Raw genomic sequence first — 22,376 nt, 5'->3', positions numbered from 1 at the left:
GTCACAAGTCACGTGATTGTGCACCGTTGATACGTATACACCTTAGAAAGTGTTCAAAATAAATGGACGATAAAACATGATACAGGAATATGTAAAACACGAGTTGTGGTAAGATTTAATTGCATAATTTCCGGAAAGGATCATCCTTTTGCACAGCGGGATATGTAGAATACAGCATCTCTTAGCATCTTCTTGTGATAAAAACTTAAAAGGAGTATTCCAATAAATTATTGCGAGGCTGTGATATTATAACAGTCTTAGTTTGTACTAATGTGTTCTAGCTCGGTTGTGATGAAAGCCTTAAGCTTATTTGAACCACTCCTGGAAACCTATTTTTTTTACTGGTGTCATAAGGCGAGGTCGTGACCCCATTGGAGCTAGAATCCATGACTCACGTGTTGAGCAGCCGACACTTTTACCCCTAGACCATCACTCTCTTCTATTAATTTTACATTGATTAGATCACTTGAGAATAACCTATAACATATAACAGAGAAATTGGCATACATGTTTATTGTATTTTCACACCCTTATCCTCGCTCGTTTGACGAATCAATTACACCTGAAAAAAAGCCACCGGAAGATTTGGATCTAATCAGATTAATTTTACAGTTATATTCGACCGAAAATTTCCTAAAAAAATGCTGCTCGATAAAATAACCTGGTTTTTTATCAAATCTCCTGGAAAATTGTCCAGGGAACTTATGCACCTGTCAATATTTTGCCCGCCCAGGGGGGCGGCGGGCCGACCCGGGGGAATTTGACATTTCAAAAATTTTGTTGTCTAAATCCCCACCCTAGGGACAACCTTTTTTGTCTAAATCCCACCCTAGAGCCTGGTTGGTACATCAAATGTTTGTCAAATTCCCGCCTGTCGGGAATGGTCTTCTGTCTAAAGGCCCGTGTATGCCCGCCGCTCCCCCGGGCGGGCAAAATATTGACAGGTGCATTATGTATTCGGAACACATTGTAAAACACAGACATGCTCATATAACTGATGAGGGACCGTAAACATATGTACTCCACGACCTGGCAGAAGTCAAAGCGATGTCACATAAGACGCAACAAGGCAGTCTGAAAGACAGCTAAATCCCCCGCCACTGTTATGGATAGTGAAAGGGTAACCTCAGACACAAAATAAAAGGCTCAAACCTTTGACCCCGAGTTGTGACATTGACCTTGAGCCAACATGGCTGACTCATAAGTTCTGCACATCGCCTTGATGAGATGATCATTTGACCAAAGTTTTGATGAATATCCTTCAAGGGGTTTAGGAGATACAGAGAGGACACAAAATGGAAGGCTCAAACACTTGACCCTAAGTTGTGACCCTGACCTTGAGCTGGCATGGCCGACTCATAGGTTTTGCATATTTTCTTGATGAGGTGATCATTTTACCCAAGTTTTATAAAATTCCTTCATGGGGTTTAGAAGATATAGAGCGGACACAAAATGGAAGGCTAAAACCTTTGACCTTGAACTGTGACCTTGACCTTGATCCCACAAGGCTAACTTATAAGTTCTGCACATCGCATTGATGAGATGATCATTTGACCAAAGTTTCATGAAAATCCTTCAAGGGGTTTAGGAGATATGGAGCGGACACGAAAGTGTTACGGACAGACGGAAGGACGGACAAAGACCATTCCTATATACCCCCACCCCCCACCACTCGTGACGGGGGATTAATGAAGCAGGACATGTGACAGTATTCAAATAGCCCGTCCCTGGAATAATGGGAATGGGACATAAACTGCTAATTGTCACAGAATTCCAAATCTTGTAACATCATCGCCAAGAAGAAAGCGAGGTTTCCAGTTTTAATATGTAGAAAAGCTAAACACTAAACTTGCAGTTTGTCTCAAAAGAACATAGTAACATCTTTATAAAGCTAGCTGAACAGGTATATTGTTGAGTTACAACCTAAATCCTCTGCAGTAAAGGGAGTTTCTCCAGACCACAGATCGCAAGAGGACTGCTTTCGGACATTAAAGCATTAATGTAGACATTAATAAAACCTGTAAAAAGATCCTTTGGAAGCAAAGAATGCAACCAATAAGAATAATAGCAGATTCGGTTTGATCGAGTCTGTTCATGAGAGGTAAAGAAATGTGCAACATCTCTCACGCCCCCTAGCACTGGCTTAAGTGGAACTGTATTACACATAATGTTGAATGGACTCTTTGATCCCAAATGACCAGAAAATATAACAACACTGAATCCAAGTACGGGGAGACTTTTTACAGCCACCACACGGCACTTAAAGATTCCTGTTGTGATAGTTAAAAAAATCTGTAAAAAGATCCTTTGGAAGCAAAAAATGCAACCAGTAAGAATAATAGCAGATTTGGTTTGAATGAGTCTTACAACGCTAAATTTCCATCTTCCAGTTTGAACAGCACTCTTTACTGTTAAAAGGGTTGTTTACCAAAATGATACTGGCTGCATGAATGTGAAGGCTGAATATGATCTACACTGGTCGCAAAGGCAGAATCAATTGTGTCCAGCATGGTATGGGTTAACCAAACTAGATGAACAGTGTATTTTCCAAAACCACAAAACATCATAAGTCTCTATGATGAAAAGAAACTTTATTCAAAACAATAACATAAAATTAATTATTTATTGCATGTTAAACAAAATTCCTTCTTTGGAAACAAGAACATTTTAAGATTACATGTAGAAATGGTATTAGTTTCTTTAATTCGAGTTTCATTATCAGTTCGAATAATAATCTTTGCAAAATAACTCTGAAAAACAAAGAGTATGTCTTATAATTTCAAGAATAACACACAAAATTTGTTAAAAAGCTATAAGCAAATAAGTGGTGAATTTTTAATTATTGTGAATGTTCAATAATCAGGTTCTTTTTTTATGAAATGGTGTTGGGGGGAGGGGGCGCTTGTATTGAAACAATAGTTGTATTGACACAATAATAGGTCATAAGAGATTTGTCTATGTTTTGATTGTGGAGAAACTCTGGGTACCCATTGCGCTTTGATTTAAGCACAGGCGGGGCAGCTTGGAAGAACCATTGCCTTTCCGTAAACCAGAAAGATGGTTTCTATACATAAAGAACTGTACACTTCAAGCAGGGTCGAACCCAAAATCAGTGAATGGCAATAGATTCGTAGATTGTGGCCTTAACCATTAGGCCTCAGACGAACCTCATAATGCAAAAGAGAAGTAACAATTGTAGCCTTTTAATATTGCGAAATATGCATCATGTTTTTTCCCCTCTCAAAACATGATAAAATGTGGGTACTGTGAAAGTGACAAGTGGTACAAACACATGAATTTTGAAATACGTCTTGACAAATTACCAAAATTAGTGTACAGATGGAAGTCAACTGCTGTAAAGCTTAAGTAATGCAGAAAATCAACATTCTTCTTGCTTTTTACCAATATCTAACACTTTTTTTCTCTAACTTTATCATTTTTCAGTGCCAAATACAAATGTATCCATTTTCTACAAAACTTGGTAAAAACGAAGAGATTGAAAACAGAACCCAATTTTCATTATTAGAAAGTGAGTAGTGAATAATACATATTCGTAATTCTAACAAGACACTAGAAATTTCAACTGACCAATCAGAGAGCGGCATTCTCAAGTACCTGCCAATTTCCACTTGAATAAAAATGGCAGCATTTTTAAAATAAACATTGAAGTGACTTTGGAAATAAATATATTATTTATAAAGCTAATTCGTTTTTTTACCAAACATTTCCAAGAGATTGTTACAAACTACAGAACTTCAAAGTTTCATCTAAGTACTATATGTATTGAATATACTGATTTTCAATTAAAACAAGGGATCAGTGATAAAGTCCGGCTAAAAACGTAACTATTAAACAAGAGGGCCAAGATGGCCCTAGGTTGCTCACCTGTGAAACACAACATAACAGTGTAATTTGTAAACAGGTTTGACCTAGTAATTTCATGGAAACAAATATTCTGGCCAATTTTCATTAGGATTGGACCAAAAACGTGATCTCCAGTTTAAACATGTATTTTCTTTGATATGACCCAGTGACCTAGTTTTTTGACCCCAGATGACCTATTTTCAAACCTGACCTAAATTTCAACAAGGCAATTATTCTGACCAAACTTCATGAAGATCAATTGAAAAATACAGCCTCTATCGCATACACAAGGTTTTTCTTTGATTTGACCTAATGACCTTCTTTTCAAGCCCAGATGACCCATATTCAAACTCGACCTAGACTTCATCAAGGCAATCATTCTGACCAAATTTCATGAAGATCAAATGACAAATACAGCTTCTATCACATACATAAGGTTTTTCTTTGATTTGACCTACTTTTTGATCCCTAGATGACCCATATTCGAATTCGACCTAGATTTTATCAAAGCAATTATTCTGACTGAATTTCATGAAGATCAATTGAAAAATACAGCCATTATCACATACACAAGGTTTTTCTATGATTTGACCTAGTGTCCTACTTTTTGACCCCAGATGACCCATTTTCGAACGTGGCCTAGATTTCATCAAGGTTATCATTCTGCCCAAAATTCATGAAGATCAGTTGAAAAATACAGCCTCTATCGCAAACACAGTGTTTTTCTTTGATTTGACCAATTGACCTAGTTTTTGACCCAGGATGACCCATATTCAAACTTGACCTAGACTTCATCAAGGCAATCATTCTGACTAAACTTCATAACAATCAGTTGAAATATACAGCCTCTATCACATACACAAGGTTTTTCTTTGATTTAACTTAGTGACCTAGTTTTTTACCCCAGATGACCCATTTTCGAACTTGGCCTAGATTTCATCAAGGTAATCATTCTTACCAACATTAATGACGATCAATTGAAAAATACAGCCTCTATTGCATACACAAGGTTTTTCTTTGATTTGACCTAGTGACCTAGTTTTTGACCCCAGATGACCCATTTTCGAACTCGCCTAGATTTCATCAATGTTATCATTTTGACCAAATTTCATGAAGATAAGTCGAAAAATACAGCCTCTGTCACATACACAAGCTAAATGTTGACAGACTGGCGACAGACAGACGCCTGACAACCATTAATCACAATAACTCACCTGAGCATTGCTCAGGTGAGCTAACAAGTGAAAGCTGTATCATTATGCAATGTTTCGGACATGTTGATATTATAAATGGACAATGGAGAACGGAAACTAGACTGTAAAAGCTTACCATAACCCTTATTTCCTTTGTGCTAAAATGACTTTAACACACACAAATTAATATGGTATAAAACATGTTTAGAAAATAATTATAAAATAAAACAACACATGCTCAAATTTTTAAAGTAAAAATACTGAAAACTGATTTCCATATTAGAAATCAACAAAACATCACAGAAAAAGATTATTGTGTTATGTGGTATACATTCAAACCTGTTATATAGAACACCACTGAACAGTGACAACCTCTGAACAGAGACCACCTCTGAACTGAGACCATTTCTGAACAGTTACCACCTGTGAACAGTGGTCTTTATAGATAGGTTTGATTGTATTCACAATAAGTTATACAAAACGATGTCCAGAAATACATATGAAATATATATTATGCATATGTGGTATATTTTTCAGAGTTCATAAAATGTACAAGAAAAAATGATCCCTCAAAGACGTCACATTTCGACAATGATATACAAAATAATGTACTTTGCTCAGAATCTGATAAAAAGTATTAATGAAATGCAGTACTTAAGCAGTCAAAAGAATAATTCTTTAGTCAGCAGTCATGTTCACAGCAATCTGACACAATGCTCAGCATTTTACAATATCTGGATAGAACCGTGGAAATGTCTGCCAACAATATTTAAAATACTACTAGTAAAAATGTTAGCAGGCAAGTCTTAGTGCCAAAGGTAAATGATTTCCCAAACTGATCTTAGTAAAAAAAGTTAATGATTTCATAAATTGATCTTTGTACAAAAGGTAAATGATTTCATAAACTGATATGATATTGTACAAGTACAAAAAAAAAACTTTCCCTAAACATATATAATCAACATTTATGGAAAATATCTTTGTAATACTTTTATAATACCGAACTGAAAAAAAGCACAGACAGTGCACATTGCATGGAGGAAATTCCTTGTTTTGTTATTTTCAAAAACTTGAGGCGAATATGGTGCAGGGGACTGTAACATTGTTTTAGGTCAGTTTAGACTGTAATACCGACTATACTACAGACAACAGACCCAATATAGTTTTACAACACCCTGTGGAATATGATGGATTCCAGCATAATGAAGCAAGTGAATCACAGGTAAGACTTAAGTCATGCCACTTTACATTAGGAAATATAATTTAACCATCAAAGTGCATAACAAGGTTTTATGTTTTTGAGTCCACATGTAACACTATGTTTTGTTTGTTTTAGTTTGAAGTCACAAACTTTTTAAGACACAATTCAAGCAATATGGTTTCCTTTTCCGGCTAATCGAGATAAAAGACCCCAGATGCCCTAAGGGCACTCATTACCTCAGGGCCTGGCATCTGGGTAGAACCACCAACCTTAAACCAGCTTCAGCTTCAACTCATGAAGCATTCTACACCCCATGCAAGGTTTGAAAGCCACATCAATGAATGGCAAGTGATTCCAGGTCTACAACGTTAACCACTTCTACAACGTTAACCACTCAGTAACAGTCCTATGACATAAATAAATATCTAAGAAAAAAAATCTCCTTTCCTTATGTAAACAAGGTAAACTGTGTTTACCAAGAATATAGTCATTTATACAGTGTTTTTTATGCAGTGGTTTTTTTTCTCATTTTCATATATAAAACACTAAATTATATTAAATTCCCTATTTCAATTGTTTCTGATATTTTGTAAGGACAGAATTTCTCCACACACTATGATGTCACAGTGATTTTTTTTGCCCTTTTGGGAAAAGGTCCGGTACCGGATAAATTGGGAAAAATAGCGGGGTTTTTACTCAGATTGGGAATTTTTATAGTTAATTAATAACATCATTTAGAATGCTTCTTCCTTTAATTCCATGTAAATATCATCAAACAAACTGTTTGAATGGTTAAATCATGGTGAATGTCAATGTAACTAAGTTTTCCTTCTGCAATCATCAAAATGCAAACTTAATTTGGTCATTTGGGGAATTTTTGGATGATAATTGGGAAAAAAGATTGCATTTTTCAATTGGGAAAAGGTCCTTTTAGGGGTACTTTATAAAGAAGGAAAAAAATCCCTGTGTCACATCATGTGAGAAACCAATACCATAGTCAAACAGTTGCCACCCTCCAGAATAACACCTAATGACATACTGTATTCAACTTGAAATTGTTTTAAATAAAGTCATGGAATGTAGTTATTCTGGTCCTCTGTTTTGTACAAAAACGCTAATATAACGTAAAAAAAAATCTTTAAAAAAGTTATGCTTTACATTCCAACACCGAATCCTCTCCTAATAACAAATTCATAAAAATTATATATTTTTTAATCTCCTATTCTTACTGATTTAATAATACAAACCTATGTTCCTAAAAGTGTTTCTGTAACTATAATTTGTTTCTGTTCTAGCCAACAGGAAAGCTCACAAGTTTTCCTTTACCTAAACCAAAGACAGGCACTAGTTAAGTTAAAAGCCATTAGCTGACATAACACAGTCACAGCTTTTGGCTTTCAAGTCCTTGCAGGCTGACTTGCTTTTCAGAGAGTAAATTTTCAGAGAAACCTTTAAAACAGTCAAGCTTAAAATGAACATGTCATTTGTTTGTTGTGTATAAATTTGTTATGAAAACTACTTTGATTTGCCTTACACAAAATGGAATCTGGGATTTCAGTGTTTATCCATCCAGTGCAAAAAAGTCACATTTTATATCCGCAGGCTTCTTTAATTGGCTGCAAGTATTTAGCATTCTGGGTATCTATTGATGAATCACCAACTTGACCATCTTCATACACGAAAAAGAATCTCGTGCAAACATGGTCTGGTTCTGGACAAACCCAGATCGAATTGTTCTTTTTCAGAGGCGTAGTTATCACCTCACACAGTGCGATGCATGTAATGTTGCTGGAAACCAGGAACCGTGATCTTCCGTCACCTTTTGCTTTGTTTTTCTTAACATTATGCGAGCCGTATCCCATTCTAGAGTATCCCATTGATGTGGAAACATGTGGACTCAGGTAGATCCCCTTTCCGTATGCAGCACCGTTCACTTGCAATTTGGTTCCTGATGCATTCATAAGACCTTGTCTGCAAAAAGATAAATATATTGATTTTTTTTGCATTATGGATACTTTAGATATCTTAATAGTTAACGCACCAAAGAGGTCAGCGTTTTGGCATGACTTAATTTTAGTCTATACTAATTTATTTTAGCTCACTTGTAAATGTCACTGTCCTACATCCATTTACTGTACATTAAATTGGTAAAATCTACATGATAATGGAATGCCAGTTTTCAATGCAAATAAGAAAAGAAACATTAAATTTTAGAACCATGAAAACAAGAGCTGTCTGATGACAGCGCGCTCGACTATTCGAAGAATTGATTGAAGAATGGTGTCAAAATATTTCCACGGATATTCAGACAAAAGAAATAAATAGATTAGACAAACAATGTTCCTGTATTACTTTGATTTCGATAAGTCTTGCACTAAATGGCAATATATGAGCCAATTTCAAAGTCCAAAATGGGCCATAATTCAGTCAAAATAGTTATGTACTCTTGCCTACAGATGGAAATCATAATGATAAACAAGTGTTCAAAGTTTAAAAGCCATATGTCAAATAGTTTTGACAAAACATGGACTTGTATGGAAACAGAACCAATTTCAAAGTCCAAAATGGGCCATAATTCAGCCAAAATAGATGACAGAGTTATGTTCTCTTTCCTACAGATAGAGACTATTATGCTAAACAAGTGATAAAAGTTTCAAAGCCATATGTCAAACACTTTACAAAAAATATGAACTGGTACGAAAAACTTAACCAAGATTTCTCAGTCAAAAAGGGCCATAATTCAGCCAAAATCCTTGATGGAGTTATGTACTCTTGCCTATAACTGGACATGGTGATGGTAAACAGATGTTGAAAGTTTCAAAGCTTTATCTCAAAAGACTTTGTCAAAATATGAACTGGTACGAAATATTAACACAGATTTCTAAGTCAAAAAGGGCCATAATTCAGCCAAAATCCTTGATGGAGTTATGTACTCTTGCCTATAACTGGACATGGTGATGGTAACCAAGTGTTGAAAGTTTCAAAGCTTTATCTCAAAAGACTTTGTCAAAATATGAACTGGTACGAAAAACTTAACCATGATTTCTAAGTCAAAAGGGGCCATAATTCAGTCAAAATCCTTGATGGAGTTATGTGCTCTTGCCTATAACTGGACATGGTGATGGTAAACAAGTGATGAAAGTTTCAAAGCTTTATCTCAAAAGACTTTGTCAAGATGTGGACTGGTACGAAATATTAACCCAGATTTCTAAGTCAAAAAGGGCCATAATTCAGCCAAAATCCTTGATGGAGTTATGTGCTCTTGCCTATAACTGGACATGGTGATGGTAAACAAGTGTTGAAAGTTTCAAAGCTTTATCTCAAAAGACTTTGTCAAAATATGAACTGGTACGAAAAACTTAACCATGATTTCTAAGTCAAAAGGGGCCATAATTCAGCCAAAATCCTTGATGGAGTTATGTGCTCTTGCCTATAACTGGCCATGATGATGGTAAACAAGTGTTGAAAGTTTCAAAGCTTTATCTCAAAAGACTTTGTCAAAATGTGGACTGGTACGAAAAACTTAACACAAGGTGTGACGCCGACGCCGACGCCGTGGTGAGTAGGATAGCTCTACTTATTCTTCGAATAGTCGAGCTAAAAATAGGATTTATGTACACATACCTATAATGGAATGTCAGTTCCCTATGCTATAACCATGGCATGCAAATGTATATAGAAACAGGTAAATCTACCAGATAATGGAATGCCAATTTTCTATGCCAGAACCATGGAAAAGCAGCTGAATTTATGTACACAGAAACATTTAAATCTACCTGATAATGGAATGCCAGTTTTCTATGCTAGAACCATGGAATGCAAATGTACTTCCATGCCTCTTTTTAGCCTCCTGGAAAGCAGCTTCTTTTGCCGGTGGGCTGGACAGAAGTAAGAACTGGTGAGGAGTGTGCATGAAGTCCAGTTGCTTCTCTGATGGTAGTTTCACTATATGTGACCTGAAACAGGTACACAATTCTTTTTACACAGACATTTAACAAGTCTGTTATTTTAAAGTTGTGCTACTGCTTAAGTTATTGTTATTTAATGTTGATTTTTTCTATAACAATGTATTTATAGCTTGAAGTTATACTATGGTTAGCAAGTATTTGTCTGCAGAACTTATTTCAGTCAAGCATATATGATATTTCTATATAAGCACGATATAATGACTGTAATTATTTTTTTTTTACTTCATTAACTTCAATTTCTGTAAAATTCCAAATCGTAGTGTTTTGATCTATGAAATAGTCATTATATAGTTCTGACATAGATGAAAAAGTCAACATTTAAGACACATACAGGACAGAAACAAGCATCTGAAAAAAAAGGTAGTTAAGCATTTTCTTAAGTTTTTTTTGTGTGTGTGAAATTTGGGCCTGTTGTCATGGTAAAAATGACCAATCATTATAAAAGCTGTTTAAATAAATTGTATTATGTATTTTTCAGTACAATGAGATTTAGTTTGAAATTCGCAGCAACTTCTCGCTTAATCTTTAGCTACCAGCTCCAAGTGAATTTGCCTTTACGGCCAGTGCAGACCAAGATCAGGCTGCACAACCATGACATTAAGACATTAAATTTTCATTGAACACCACTTTGAATAATAAGTGGTACTGCCCAAAATGAATAATGGACCAGTCCATTTTTAAAAATTTAGACGAGTAAAGGTAAAAATGATTATTAAGCTACTTATACAGTGTTTTCTCCTAATCTAGACAAAACAGTAATTGTTTATAATGCATAGCCTGAGATTCAGAATGTGTAAAAAATTATTTTAGCATCGCTTTTGCCAACTCCAACATTAGGTCTTGGCAACCCGGTATAGATCCAGATTAGCCTGCATGTGCAGTCTGGCCTAGATCCATACTGTTCGCTTTGAAAATATCAATTGCATACAAATGCTGAAACTGATCAACCATATGGACTTGCACTGATCTGTATGCTTGTTGACTGCAAAGCCCTTATGGTGGTTTTTGCATTACAGTGCCAATTTTATAAATATTCTCAAAATAAATGATCAATGAATGAAGGGTACTATTCTTTATGTTTGAAAATTCCCATCTACATGAAAAGTGGTAAGCGCACATTTTCCAGGAGTAATTTTACTAACCTGTTGCTTGTTATTATCCACTGTATTAATGGATATACCGATGGGTTTTTTTCATCCAACTTCTGCTTTAATGATGAAGTCATACAGGACATCTCGGACATTGGTGGAATTGCCTCTATAACAGTTGCCACCATATTATAATCTGGGTTTTTCGGAGTAAACAGTAAATTACAAGGGTCTTTAGGATCCACTACAGTCGGGAACGGATCAAATATTACATTTTTACGGCCCGATTTGCTGGCAGCACGTGTCATGTTAATAAGTAAATCTACAACTTCAGCTCCAGTTGCAATATCCTCTGCAGCATCAGCCATGACACCTAGAGTCTGAAACGCAAACACACAAAGTTCACGGCTGCACACTGCTGGTTTCAACATTGCGCCATTTTGAAAAACATGTGGCTCATCACAGATAACACAATACTCATTCATTGTCGGAATTCTTTGTCTTACGTAGCGAAACACCTGTACTAAGAACCCGTCAGCAATACTTGGAATGTTTTTGGCATTTTTACCATCGAGCGTTGATAACGGCATCAAATTCAAATCTTCAAGCATGCCCGGGGAGCTATATTCATGCATCACACTAGTGGTTCGAGTCAATCCAGGAAACATACGTTTCAATTTATTCAAAATGGTTGGATGGGACAACTGTCTCTTTATACCAGTTCTGACTGGCTTTTCAGTTTTTTCTTTTTCCTTTTCATTCTTAGGCATTTTGACTGGTGTATCGCCATATAAATCTAAATCTCCAAGTTGGAAGACATTCTCATCCTCGGACATTTGAGAAATTGATCTATAAGTATAAGCAGTTTTTTTAGACTCTGTTACAGATGGTGTAGAATCAGACGTTGATGGTTTCACTTCAGAGTTTGTCTCAACTGAAACTTTATTGTGAATATTTTCCTCTGTACACTCATGTGGGCTCTCCAGAATTAGCCTTGTTGCTTCTTCAATGTTACCATGTGTAATAATCAAAGCATTCCTTGCTAAATCTGGTTCAAAACCAAGATTTACAAGTTTTGCAATTGCCTCATCCCTAACAATTTCTGAAATAATGTCAGTCATAGGCGTTTCAGGCTTTAAACTGAGAGGTGCACTTTGGGACTTTTTCATTTTCTCTTCCGCTTCAAGACACTTCTGATGATCTTCCTGCAAATGGTGCCATTCCTTGTATAAGAAACTCTCAAGAAATTTGCGAACCTGACTGCCAAACCCAAATCCCTCTTTCTTCGACGGCTGAAAAACTTCAACCTTTGGCGGGTTTGACGATTCCAAATACCTTGACAATGATAAATGCAACCTCACTACTAGCGGTTCAGTCCGGAGTACTTTCCATGCATCGGCTGTCACATCATCTAGAAAACCTAATGGAATATGAAGTTCAACATCAATTTCATCTATGGATTCAAACAATCGATACTGTACAGACTTTTCACTGTACATAAATATCAAGTTCTCCATATCCCTATACAGATGCGGATTCATGACAACTTCGTTCTGGTCTTCTGAAGGGATAAACGGAACGTCGCAAATATATTCACAATCAAAGATCTCATCTTCATCATCTTCAAAGCTTGACATAGCATCTGTGTAGTTAGATGCTCCCGACTCACAGCTGACTGATCTAAAAATACAAAATCCTATTTTTTAAGCCATATTTCAGGGTTATACAGCATACATATTTACAAGACTATACATGTGTTCAATTGTTTTTATAAATAAATACTGTATTCACTTGCCTACAAGCCTAACAAGAGCTGTCCATAACACAGCGCGCTCGACTTTTCTCAGTGCTTGACTCTGAATTAGAGCTTTGCCAGAAAAAAAAAGCAAGTGAAAAAGGGACATAATTCTGTTAAAATTCAAATCAGAGTTATGGGGATTGTTTCTCCTGGTGTAGACTTTGATGGTAAACAAGTATTTTAAGTTTCAAGTCAAAAGCTTTGACAGTAACAGAGATATTTGACATTATCAAAAACTTTAACCAAAAATTTTAAGTTAAAAAGGGGCATAATTCTGTCAAAGTTCAAATCAGAGTTACGGGAAGTGTGTCTCCTGGTGTAGACTTTGATAGTAAATAACTATTTTAAGTTTCAAGTCAATAGCTTTGATAGTCACAGAGATATTTGACGTTATCAAAAACTTTAACCAACGGCGACGCCAACGCCAACGCGAGTACAATAGCTCTTTTTCTTGAAAAGTCGACCTAAAAATCAGACCTAATATGTTGCCTCTGTACTAAGAGAGCTATAATTCAGACTTACACTGTAATAAATATGTTACCTTGTCTAATAAATGAGACAATGTCACTGACCTCTAAAGTATTTTAAAAAAAAATCTGTAAAATACCACCAATTTTTAAGTAAATGAAGCACCTGTCTTATAGAAGGATCATCTTATAGAAGGGTAAATATGGTGCTATGTGCAAGTCTTTATCCTTTAACCTTTAGCCTGCTAAATTTCTAAAATGAACTGGTCCATCATTCAATTTGGGCAGTACCATTTATTATTCGAAGGGGTGTTCACTGAAAATTTACTATCTGAATAGCGAATAGTGCAGACCATAATCAGACTGCACGGATGTGCAGGCTGATCTTGGTCTGCACTGGTCGCAAAGGCAGTATCGCTTGCCACCAGCAGGGTAAAGGTTAATTTACAGATACTACTAAAACCATTTTCTCAATTTTGAACTATAGATCTTTAAATTAGTAGTAGGTCACTCAAGATATTTTGGGTGGTGATTTCAAAATTAAGCCATCAGTTTCTTAAAGTTTTATATTACATTACAAAGATACTGTGAAAAGTGACATGACCCCTGGTGGTAACGTTTCTTGAGGAATCAGAATAATTTGAATAGTCTTGGCAGAGGAAACATTTGTAAGAAAATATTTCAAATCAAACCAACAGTAAATGCGAAGTTGTCTGATGAATTTTCTATTTTAGCACCGGTGGCCCTTACAACCTAGCGGAACTGTTTGAACAAGTTTGATTGAAAAAGGATTACCCGAGGAATGTCCAGGACGTGTTTCATCAATTTCTAGTAAATGGTTTTGTCATCTGAAGAAAATGTAGATGAAAACAACTGATGGATGACTGACCAACAGCTAGTGATCAAAATAGTTCACTCTGAGTACCGGTATGTATATGTACATGGTGCTTTGGGAAGCTAAAAAGGTGTAACCATGGAAGCAGCCATTTCAGTGCTTATGATGACATTTGATATTAAAACACTAAATGTAAAGCCGACTGTAACTAAATAAACTTAAAGTGACACATATTCAGACTTATGTCTATGTTTAACAGTCACAAACTGTTAAGTCTGTTGGAATTATTTAAGCATTTTGGAAACTAATTTTCAGTACTTTATGGCTTTGTTAAGTAAGGGTTAACTTGTAAAAGGAGGTTATGATGACATTCGTGCATTTTTTGTTTTTAAAATTTAAAAACTTCAGGTTTTTTAAGAATTTAGTCATTTTCAAGGAGTTTTCAAGGATAATTAGCATCATATTCAAGGACTTTCCAACATCTGTGCAATTCTTGTGTTCAGAATACACATTTTTACTATTGCAAATAGAAAATCCTTTTTTCTAGAAAACAATATGAGAATAAGTCTCACCTGGAAACTCCTGGTGGCTTCAGTTCATCCATACTGTTGTGTGCAATGTAACACTTGCTATATACTGGTAGAGTATTGCCTATAAAGTGCTCTATAATACAGTCTTTCTGCAATGAAAAACAAGAAATGATTTGCTAGGGCTGTAAACGACTAGGAAATTTGTATCTCACTATATACATTTGTCAACATAATACATGTAATTAAATTGTATAATTTTTGCTATAATGGCTTTTTACAGTTGTCAATGATGAAAGGTCGTATATGACCTACATCAATGCTTGTGCTGCCATCCGACATTCCTGCCAAATGGCGATTACTTTACAAAAAATATTGAAAAATATCCAAAATGTCGAGAGAAATTGCAACATAATTGTTGCATCCAAAATGACCTCATATACAGTCTTCATTAAAAGGTTGTAAGACTATGTGGTACAGACAACCTTATTTTCTGGAAAGTCAACATTCATATATCAACATGACAATTATGCAGAAATGGATCCAAGGGAAATGTTAATTTCAGGGTTACAGCTAGAAAACAGCTCTGTTCTGTGACTCTAGTTGCCTCCCTTGATGATCTGTACACAGAATGACAGAGTTACAAGCACTGGCTAAAACAAGAGCTGTCCGTAAGACAGCGCGTTCAACTTTTCTCAGTGCTGGACTCTGAATTAGAGCTTTGCCAGTAAAAAAAATTCCAAGTTAAAAAGGGACATAACTCTTGTCAAAATTCAAATCAGAGTTATGGTAATTGTGCCTCATTCCTGGTGTAGACTTTGACAGTAAATAACTATTCTGAGTTTCAAGTCAAAAGCTTTAATAGTAACAGAGATATTTGACTTTATCAAAAATTTTAACCAAAAATTCTAAGTTAAAAAGGGGCATAATTCTTTCAAAATTCAAATCAGAGTTATGGGAATTGTGTCTCCTGGTGGAGACTTTGATAGTAAATAGCTATTTTGAGTTTCAAGTCAAAAGCTTTAATAGTTAGAGATATTTGACTTTATCAACAATTTGAAGAAAATTCTAATTTCAAAAGGGGCATAATTCTGTCAAAATTCAAATAAGAGTTATAGGGATTGTTTCTCCTGGTATAGACTTTGATGGTAAATTAGTATTTTAAGTTTCAAGTCAATAGCTTTGATAGTAACAGAGATATTTGACTTTATCAAAAACTATAACCAAAAATTCTGAGTTAAAAAGGGGCACAATTCTGTCAAAATTCAATCAGAGTTATGAGAATTGTTTCTCCTGGTGTAGACTTTGATAGTATATAACTATTTTAAGTTTCAAGTCAATAGCTTTGATAGTAACAGAGATATTTGACTTTATCAAAAATTTAAAGAAAATTCTAAGTTAAAAAGGGGCATAATTCTGTCAAAATTCAAATAAGAGTTATAGGGATTGTTTCTCCTAGTGTAGACTTTGATGGTAAATAAGTATTTGATATTTGACTTTATCAAAAACTTTAACCAAAGGCGTCGCCGACATCGGGTCGAGTGCAATAGCTCTACTTTTTCTTCGAAAAGTCGAGCTAAAAAGCAATGTTAATATTTCAATATTCAAGACATTACTGTAAACACAGTGATGATTTGATGGTAAAAGCAAAACTTTTTCAAACAGCAAATTTTCTTTTTCGCATTGTTTTGAGTGACACAAGATATGTCATATCATGAACAACTAGCACTACCCAAAGAAAATCACCCAATGAGCTACATCTCTGACCTATTTTCCGCCATTAATGACATCATTCTTTCATTACATCACTGTACGCACATCTCATTCAGCTGCTATGAGAAAGCACATTGTCTCAGCCAAATTCTGAGAGTATTTGTGCAATTAAATTGGTTATTATAGAACTACTAAAATGTACTGAAAACATCATCATACACTAAACATTTACTCTGTATCGTAATTTTCCTATTGCCTCTGAAATTTTCAGACATGGCCAAGCTGGACGTAATATTTGAGCAATGAAATGAAAGTCTAATTGAGCCGTGCCATGGGAAAATCAACATAGTGGCTTTGCGACCAGCATGGAACCAGACCAGCCTGCGCATCCGTGCAGTCTGGTCAGGATCCATGCTGTTCGCTAACGGTTTCTCTAATTACAATAGGCTTTGAAAGCGAACAGCATGGATCCTGACCAGACTGCGTGGATGCGCAGGCTGGTCTGGATCCATGCTAGTCGCAAACCCACTATGTTGGTTTTCTCATGGCGTGGCTCAATTACTTCAGTTGTTGCAATATCAAACTCCTAGCCACTGCTTAAACTCTACATATATCCAGTATGTACATGTAAGCTGTATGGATAACAAAAATAATCAGCATAACTTTCAAGGCATGTTTGTTGTGTGAATAATTAAGAAATAATATAACTCATCCAGTGATTTGTCGTTGAATAAATCATTGTTTGGAGTTCAGATGCGAAGGAATTATATCATGAGGGCGCAGCAAACAATGATTTATTCAAGAGCAAATCACTAAATGAGATATATTATTTCGATTCTAACATGTTACCAAGGATTTTAAGTACATCCTTGACGACATTCATTAAATATTTGCCGGTTTTCAATCGGTTTCTTTTCCAGCGCGCCGCTATGCCGTTTGACGTCAGAACAGTGATTTGTTGTATTTTCTGCCTTCTTTGGTTAATTGGAAAATGAATCGGATCGTGTTAGAATGAAAAATAAACAGCATGAGGGTCATGCTGATAAACAAAATTATTGTGGTATTGATAATGTTAACTAGTCTTTTAACTGCATCTTATTTTGTTGTGCCAAAAACAGAATCACTATCAACTTGCCAGTGTGCCAGTAAGAATATTAATCAGCACAACCATAGTGTTAATTCAAAGAAGTATAAAATACACAGAATGGCAACTGGCTGTATTCTCGCGTGATCTCGTGTCAGAGCATGAATCGGCGTTATCTTAGTAAAAACAAACATCGGTGAGCATGGAGTTACAATTTGTACCTTTAAAACTACATTTAAAATACATTTTAGCTTCTAAAACAACATTAGTTTAATGTGAAATAGTCTTAAGACAAAAAGTACACATTTCTTGCCATCAAAAGAAGCGTGGTCATACGGTGATAATTCATTTACCGATGAATAATTACTTTCGCATACAAAATGGCGCGTAGAAAAAGCGTCACTCCCGGTAAACGAGATCTCATTCAGTTATCACGGGATATTGGCGAGATTTGCTCTATATGCCTTTCAAGTTGCCGATCTATTTATTTTTATAGCTCTTTGGTTAATTACAGCCTTTTACCTTGGGCCAGCTGTACACCCAATAGGCTAGCCTGTCTGGCCTGCTGAAAATTTTGGAATGAGTTATAAATATTGAAAATATCAGCTTGCAGATTTACATTTTAATTCCATTCTGTCAGAAAACTTTCAAAACCACATATTTCACAAGTGTGTGCCACGAATTGACTTATGCACAAGAAAGTGTAAAATAATATTTGATTAAACAGGCGTGCAAAAACAACCATTCTAACACGATCCTATTCATTTTCCTATTAAACAAAGAAGGCAGAAAACAGTGAATTATTATACAACAAATCACTGTTCTGACGTCACAATTATTACGTCATGGCGTCAAACGGCATAGCGGCATGCTGGAAAAGAAACCGATTGAAAACGGGCAAATATTTAATGCATGTCATCAAGGATGTACTTAAAAATCCTTTGTAACTTGTTAGAATCGAAATAATATATCTCATTTAAGTGATTTGCTCTTGAATATATCATTGTTTGTCGTTCAGATGCGTATTATTATATCACTCGTGCTGCGCCCTCGTGATATAATTCCTTCGCATCTGAACTCCAAACAATGATTTATTCAACGACAAATCACTGGATGAGATATATTATTTCTTAAATATCCTATGATGCATACAAGTGTGTGAAACTGTGAAAACAACCAATCCTATGCCGCGTCTTAATATGGTATCTGCTTGGCGTACACAAAATGGCGACAGACAGTTAATATTAAAATTCCCAAAAGAAACTTTGCGAAATGGAACGTTTCCTGACAAATTACATGCCGCCAATTGATGCTTCCAAAAAAAAACCCGCAAAACTGACGACATAAAAAAGGTTAATCAGATGCTTTTCTTGCACACCGGACTGGCTTTTCCGGTGATTTTACCCATGCCGGCAAAACCCATCTGGCACCCCCCATGCCAGATGACTCTCATGCTGTTAATGACAGCTAGTGGTTCATGCACTGATAATATATTGTTATATAAAATACGAAAAAAGCAGGTACCTTGATAGTTTCTCTCCGTTCCTTATAGTATATTTCTCGATTCAAAATACGTTAGTTTAATCCCTTAAAACATAATGTTACACCACAAACGATAAAACTAAAGTGGAACTTTGTTATTGTGCGTAACGCAAAACATCATGACGTCACTTCTGCTTACGGACGTTTATTTCCAGCGCTTTGTGTTCATTCTGTACTATAAGAAAGAGTGCTAAAAAGAAGGAAGTGTCTAGGGGTACGGATCCGAACCTCTAGAATCTGATTCTAGAGATATGGATCCGTACCTCTAAACAAACCTGTTTGGGGTTTTCTAGGATTACGGACCTCCTTTTCTAGAGATTTAGGGTTATTTTCATCTTAAATTTTGTTGAAAATGAAATAACAAGTAAGACTAAACCAGTGTTCACTTAAAACTTGGATTTAAATGATTTACAGATACCAGCATTCACCCAATTGTTTACCTTCTCTTTCAAAACCTAAATAACCGAGGAACTCCAAATGAATACACTGTTCCGTGTCAATTAGTTATCGTAAAGGACAAACTGTTGATAACAGATTAAAGAGTGAATCTAACCGCTGAATAAATTATATATGAAATTCAACAGAAAAAATAGGCATAATAATAATTATGCACCTATTTATTTTGTTATTTAACAAGATATACTGATAATCGGCACGGAACTGCTTGTTTAATTATCAATCACCGACATTAAGTAAAAGAAATTGTTTGTGAAAACGTCCCTTACAAGTATCTCGTAACGGCTACCAAATGTGTGGAAAACATAAATACCCTACGAGTTAATTACCATTAAAAATAGTTTTTTTTCACAACATATTTAAGGATGTACGAGCGTTTTTTTTTCAGGATATCCGCCATTTTGAAAAAATGTTTCTTCGAATATTGCTTTCTAACAAAAGTTTTGCCAAAAATTAATGCTAAATAATTAAAATATGGCTAATAATGTACCATTTAACCAAATATATTATGCTTTTTGCGAAAAAAAATTTTCACCCTTATTTTTGGCTGGCATTTGCCAAAAATTGACGTAAGATTTACAATGGGGTAGGGGTAGGTAATTTCAAATATCTATTAAAGTAGATCAGGTTTGGTTTTGATATTTTTCTGACTGATACATATAATGTTAAGCTATAAAGGAAATAAAAGTTTTCAAGATAGCACTTTATATTATCTAGAAAATATAAATTAAAACAAAAAGAACAAAAAATATCAAATTCACCACTTTTTAACAGTTTTTTCTTAATAAATCTCCTAGATGCACGGTGACCCCAACTTTTTTTCTTTCCATTTTGAAGCATTTTTGTGTGTCATTAATGCTGCAAAATATTTTGAAAATCTTAACGTCAGAATTTTTTTTGTAGATCTAAATACGTTTTTTCCATTGAAAATGAAGTGGGTGGGGTAATTATGTCAACATGTAAAAATTAAATAGATTTGTTAGTGACATTTATGCTTAAATAATACTGACATCACCATATATTCATATTAACCTGTAAGACCTGAAATCCCTATAAGATTAAATAGGATATTATATGTTTTATAAAGTACCAACATTTTTTCAATTTTACAAAATTTCAGAAATGCGTAAACAGTGGGTGAAGAAAATACCCTATAAAATTAAAACGAGTTCGGTGACCTATGTTTTTTCTGCTCTTGTTTGTCTTAGAAACTGTTCTTCAAGCTCACAGGGTATGAAAAATTTCTTAACATTAGAAAGAAAACGCTCGTACATCCTTAACATTACTTTGTAAAAATCTTCTTTTCTGCAAGTTCGAATCCTCGGGATTTATTTGGTGTTCCTCGGTTATTTACGTTTCGAAGGAAAATGTAACAAATCGGATGAACGTTGTTATCTGTAAACCATTTAGACCCAAGTTTAAGGTGAATACTCATGAAGTCTTATTTGTTATTTCATTTTCAATAAAATTTGAAATGTAAATGACCCTTAATCTCCAGAAAAACGGAGGTCCCTACCTCTAGAAAACTCCTTACAGTCTTGTCTAGAGGTAAGGATCCGTACCTCTAGAATCTGATTCTAGAGGCACGGATCCGTACCCCTAGACACTTCCTAAAAAGAAAGTATTTCTACCTTTTGTAAAATATGGTATGCAAGAAAAATAATCTGCCAGAATAAAATGCTTACATATATATATCATATGCAAGAAAAAATATCAGTCATGTGTTTACAAACTGAATGGAAATATCTGTCCCTCGGCCACCTGCGCATGGGCGGTAATTCGGCAAGCCTCATTACCGCCCAATGCACAGGTGCCCTCGGGACAGATATTTCTATCCGATTCGTAAACACATGACAGATATTATTAATCTCAATAAAAAGTTTGGACCAATGGTAAACAAGTTTAGCCAGTAATTTCCCATTTCAACTGACCCTGCTATATCAGCCTCAAGTCAGCCCCTGCTGAAATAACAACTGGCAAAGACTCTTCCTTGCAAAATTTCGTATTGTCAGATCTATGAGTTAAATTCAAAACAAATCGGACATGAATACATAAAAAACGTGCAAAAAATCAACAAATAAAAAATACCTCCTGTTCTTAACCTGACAATGTTAGAAGCGGTAATTTAACTAATGGGGAAATCACAGTTTTGTTGACAGTTTACTTTTTGTTTTGCAATCCCCTTTCTCTAACCGGCTCACTGTGCGGTAATATATTATCAGAGGATGACGCGCGAAGAACCAGTATTAGAATCTGATAAAATAACCCAACGAGTAATAATAACTACAAAGAGGTAACTTCCCGCCCCACCCCCTCCCGCCATAGCCCGGTGTTTATTATTTAGTATCAGTATATTGTTAAGAGACAGTGATCCACCACTACCAACCATATTTTTATTAATGATATTTTTTATTTTGTGGAAAAATCTAAACTGTATAATTATGCTGATGAAAATACCATTTCTTTAAATCATAAAGATATAAATGTTTTAAAACCTGTTTTAGAAGAAGAAAGTTTAAATCTTATAGAATGGTTCAACTTTAGCCAGATGCAAGCAAACCCTGATAAATTTCAAGCAATTTCTGTTGGAAAATATACACATGATGTCTCTCCTACCTTTCAAGCTGGAGATGTAAATAT

General features: G+C 35.2%; 1 protein-coding gene across 1 annotated transcript; it reads right to left on the bottom strand.

Moving 5' to 3' along the window:
• Window positions 1-2,576: 2,576 nt before the first annotated feature.
• Window positions 2,577-21,947, bottom strand: LOC123541804 (protein mono-ADP-ribosyltransferase PARP6-like). Its single transcript, XM_045327410.2, has 5 exons — window positions 21,825-21,947; window positions 14,987-15,093; window positions 11,369-12,994; window positions 10,035-10,214; window positions 2,577-8,229 (listed from the first exon to the last, which is right to left on the bottom strand). Exons 2-5 carry the CDS (start codon window positions 15,016-15,018, stop codon window positions 7,842-7,844), a joined length of 2,226 nt encoding a protein of 741 aa, XP_045183345.2. The 5' UTR covers window positions 15,019-15,093; window positions 21,825-21,947; the 3' UTR covers window positions 2,577-7,841.
• Between the last annotated feature and the right edge of the window lie 429 nt (window positions 21,948-22,376).

This window comes from Mercenaria mercenaria, chromosome 19 (assembly GCF_021730395.1).
Source record: "Mercenaria mercenaria strain notata chromosome 19, MADL_Memer_1, whole genome shotgun sequence".
NCBI lineage: Eukaryota > Metazoa > Mollusca > Bivalvia > Venerida > Veneridae > Mercenaria > Mercenaria mercenaria.
The sequence above is the reverse complement of the archived record's forward strand: the minus strand, read 5'-3'. Positions and strand labels throughout refer to the sequence as shown.

Excerpts from the sequence above, each read along its gene's own strand:
- LOC123541804 (XM_045327410.2), bottom strand. The coding sequence starts at position 15,018 with ATGGATGAACTGAAGCCACCAGGAGTTTCCAG. Across the intron at positions 12,995-14,986 it reads AAGCCACCAGGAGTTTCCAG|ATCAGTCAGCTGTGAGTCGG; the intron begins GTGAGACTTATT and ends TTGTATTTTTAG. Across the intron at positions 10,215-11,368 it reads TGGATAATAACAAGCAACAG|GTCACATATAGTGAAACTAC; the intron begins GTTAGTAAAATT and ends TACCTGTTTCAG.